Source organism: Populus euphratica, unplaced genomic scaffold, assembly GCF_000495115.2.
Source record: "Populus euphratica unplaced genomic scaffold, PopEup_1.0 scaffold396.1, whole genome shotgun sequence".
In the NCBI taxonomy this organism is placed as follows: Eukaryota; Viridiplantae; Streptophyta; class Magnoliopsida; order Malpighiales; family Salicaceae; genus Populus; species Populus euphratica.
The window spans coordinates 48,962-52,104 of NW_011500285.1; the positions used below are offsets into that span (position 1 = coordinate 48,962).

The 3,143-nt window shown below is 34.2% G+C and overlaps 1 protein-coding gene across 1 annotated transcript; it reads left to right on the plus strand.

Moving 5' to 3' along the window:
* Positions 1-322: 322 nt before the first annotated feature.
* On the plus strand, positions 323-1,594 carry LOC105113201 (probable xyloglucan endotransglucosylase/hydrolase protein 23). The gene is made up of 3 exons (XM_011009278.1): positions 323-591; positions 705-898; positions 988-1,594. The coding sequence occupies exons 1-3, from the start codon at positions 334-336 to the stop codon at positions 1,397-1,399; spliced, it is 864 nt and encodes a 287-aa protein (XP_011007580.1). The 5' UTR covers positions 323-333; the 3' UTR covers positions 1,400-1,594.
* Positions 1,595-3,143: the final 1,549 nt, after the last annotated feature.

Genomic DNA, 3,143 nt, shown 5'->3' on the forward strand with positions numbered 1-3,143 from the left:
TGACCTGTTAATGTATAACGAACGGTTGGTGGAGTTCTGAAAACCGTGTCTGATTATTGGTATTGACATGTAAGAGTCCGAACGTGCAAAGTGTTCGTGGAAGCCCATTATTCGGTGCCGCAGTACAGATTTACAAACTCTTTTTTTTTTTTTTTGCTGAAAAAGTCTTAGGACTACTCCTTTGCATTACCTAATCTCTGTTGCCTGCCTTCTCGTCTACATTATATAAATAGTAGTCACATCAAATTCAAATCATCAAATTCACAATCGCGCTTCTCTCTTCCATCCATACTCAGTCTACCCATTGCACAGCAATAACAACAGGACAAGACAATGAAAGCAGGGCTTCTAGTCTCTCTGATAGTAAACTTTTTGGTGGTTGTTTCTGCCGGCAGCTTCTACAATGATTTTTATTTCAACTGGGGACGTGACCACGGTAAGGTATACGACAATGGCAATAGTCTGAGCCTCATTCTTGATAAAAATTCTGGATCAGGGTTTCAGTCCAAGAAAGAGTATTTATTTGGTAAGATAGATATCCAGCTCAAGCTTGTCCATGGCAATTCGGCCGGCACCGTCACAACATTTTATGTGAGTTTCTTTCACACACACACATCATATATATATATATATATATATTTGCTTCAAAGCAATGAATCATCTTTTAAAGACTAACAAACTAACTACTATATTATTTGTGGCAGCTATCCTCGCTGGGGCCATACCACGATGAGATAGACTTCGAATTCTTGGGAAATACAAGTGGTCAGCCATACACTCTTCACACTAATGTGTTCAGCCAAGGCAAAGGTAACAGAGAGCAGCAATTCTATCTTTGGTTTGACCCCACTGCTGATTTCCACACGTATTCTATCCTTTGGAATCCACAACGCATAATGTAGGTACAAACAATTTCTCAGACCTTCATTAAATCGGTATTATTTCTTACAGGATCCTTTCCCTTGTTTTCTGTGTTTTGCATTTTAGTTTTTCAGTCGATGGCATTGCAATTAGAGAATTCAAGAACTTAGAATCCATTGGCATTCCATTCCCTAAGAACCAACCAATGAGGATTTACTCCAGTCTTTGGGAAGCTGATGACTGGGCAACATGTGGTGGAAGAGTTAAGACAGATTGGACAAAAGCACCCTTCGTTGCTTCGTTTAGGAACTTCAACGTCAATGCCTGTGCTTGGTCTTACGGAGCATCTACTTGTAAATCAAAATCTGGCTTTGCTGACTCCATCAGCAACTCATGGATCTGGGAAGAACTCGATGTCGGACGCAAAGGCCAGATGAAATGGGTGCGGGACAATTACATGATCTATGACTATTGCAAAGATTCCAAGCGATTCCCACATGGCCTCCCTCGTGAGTGCTATGTCACCAACTTTCCCTGAACCAACCTCGAGAAAAAGAACTCATGGATGATGAAAAATGAAATACATATCCTAATTGTCAATTATATTGTTCAATTATTATTTTAATCGGTTTTGACAATTCTGTTTTCCATGTTTATTTAAGTATTTCCTTGTTCCCGTTGATCAAAACATATGATCACATAATTTTTTTTATATATAAATAACATTATTACAGTTAAATTTGTCGTGTGATGTTTATGAGCTTATACATTTACATTACTAGATTTAATAGTTTTGCTGACAGAAATTTATGTTGGTATTGATACTCATAGTATATCAATACGTATATTACTGTCAACAATATTTAAATGAACATTTATTTATCTGTCAGTATATCCATCTATAAATATAACATATCACCAACATAATACTAATAGCAGTAGCATTTATATTAATTCTATTTCAACTGTCTTTAAAATATACTAGCGGCGTTGTTCCGTTGGTAACCCCGTCAATAATATTTTAAAAATATATTTTTTAAAAAATTATTGAATAAAAGTAGAAAAATAATTAAAATGATATAAAAAATCAAATATTTATTACAAATTTAAATATTTATATGTTTAAATACAATAAATCTAAAATAGAGATGATGCTAGAGGAGGAGGAGGAAGTTGATCATCTTCAATACCATGGTGCAAGTTAGAAGATGGACATATACCACCTATTTGTGATCTCATCTCCACTACCAATCAATAGAATTCTTCATAATCATTAGTCAGTCATTCATATTTTTCATTAAGATGGGCCATTTGAGCCTATACTCATTAGTCTAACATCATCGCGAACTCTGGAGTTTGAATGCTAAGAGTTGATTGCAAGCATCTAATGGTTGAAGCACTACGAACCATCCACAAGTTTATGACTGTAGTCTTAGAGAGGCCGTACATCTGATTTCTATCAAGTCCACTAGATGATTCTACCTCCAACCATAAATTTAGATCAAGGTCTTGATGGGTCAAATGATCATCCTTGTATCTCTCCTTCAATTGACTATTATATATATCCTAGAAAGAAAAAAAATAATTCATCAAATTCAAGCAAAAAATAACTTAAGAAAAAAATAGTTAAAAACCAACATACCATAAAGTGTATTCCACTAGGCCTCGTCCTACCACTAGGCCTCGTTCTTGTGGGTAAATAGATCCCACTATGAAAGAGAAAAATATAAAAAGATAATGTACCTTAGGATAAGAAGAAAAGAAGATGCTTGATTTCGGCTTGGGTTGTGAATAAAAATAAGAGTGAAGAAGAAAAGAGAGAAAGAGAGAGATAGAAAGAGACAACATTTTTTGGTACGTGATTAGTACTTAAAAGTGCATTTTTATCAAGGTTTTATATCATCATTTTGCACTTGAAGTATCAATAACTCCTTAACTAAAGCATATTTTATAATAACATATCTAATAATATAAGATACTTTTAATTTATAGTAAATGTTCATCTTAAATGCAGGCCTATCACATAAATAAAAGGATTGATTAATGAGTTTAAGTATTGAAATTGAAAGGACAAAGAGATGGCCAAACTTAGAAAAGTGATGATGGTATAATTTAAACTTGAACACTATTTGGTAATTGAGTCATATCTAGAGCTAGAGATCTCGAATTTAGGTCTACTTTATATAAATAGAAAGGTAAGACATAGGTTTACAACTTTCAATTGAAGTCTGGTTTTAAAAAGGTCGTTTTTAAGTCCAAATTGTAGCAACAATGAAGAAGTC

Bases quoted from the DNA above. Each gene is read 5' to 3' on its own strand.
- LOC105113201 (XM_011009278.1), top strand. From the start codon at position 334: ATGAAAGCAGGGCTTCTAGTCTCTCTGATAGTAAACTTTTTGGTGGTT. The intron at 592-704 runs GTGAGTTTCTTT...TATTTGTGGCAG, and splicing joins GCACCGTCACAACATTTTAT to CTATCCTCGCTGGGGCCATA. The intron at 899-987 runs GTAGGTACAAAC...TTTGCATTTTAG, and splicing joins TGGAATCCACAACGCATAAT to TTTTTCAGTCGATGGCATTG.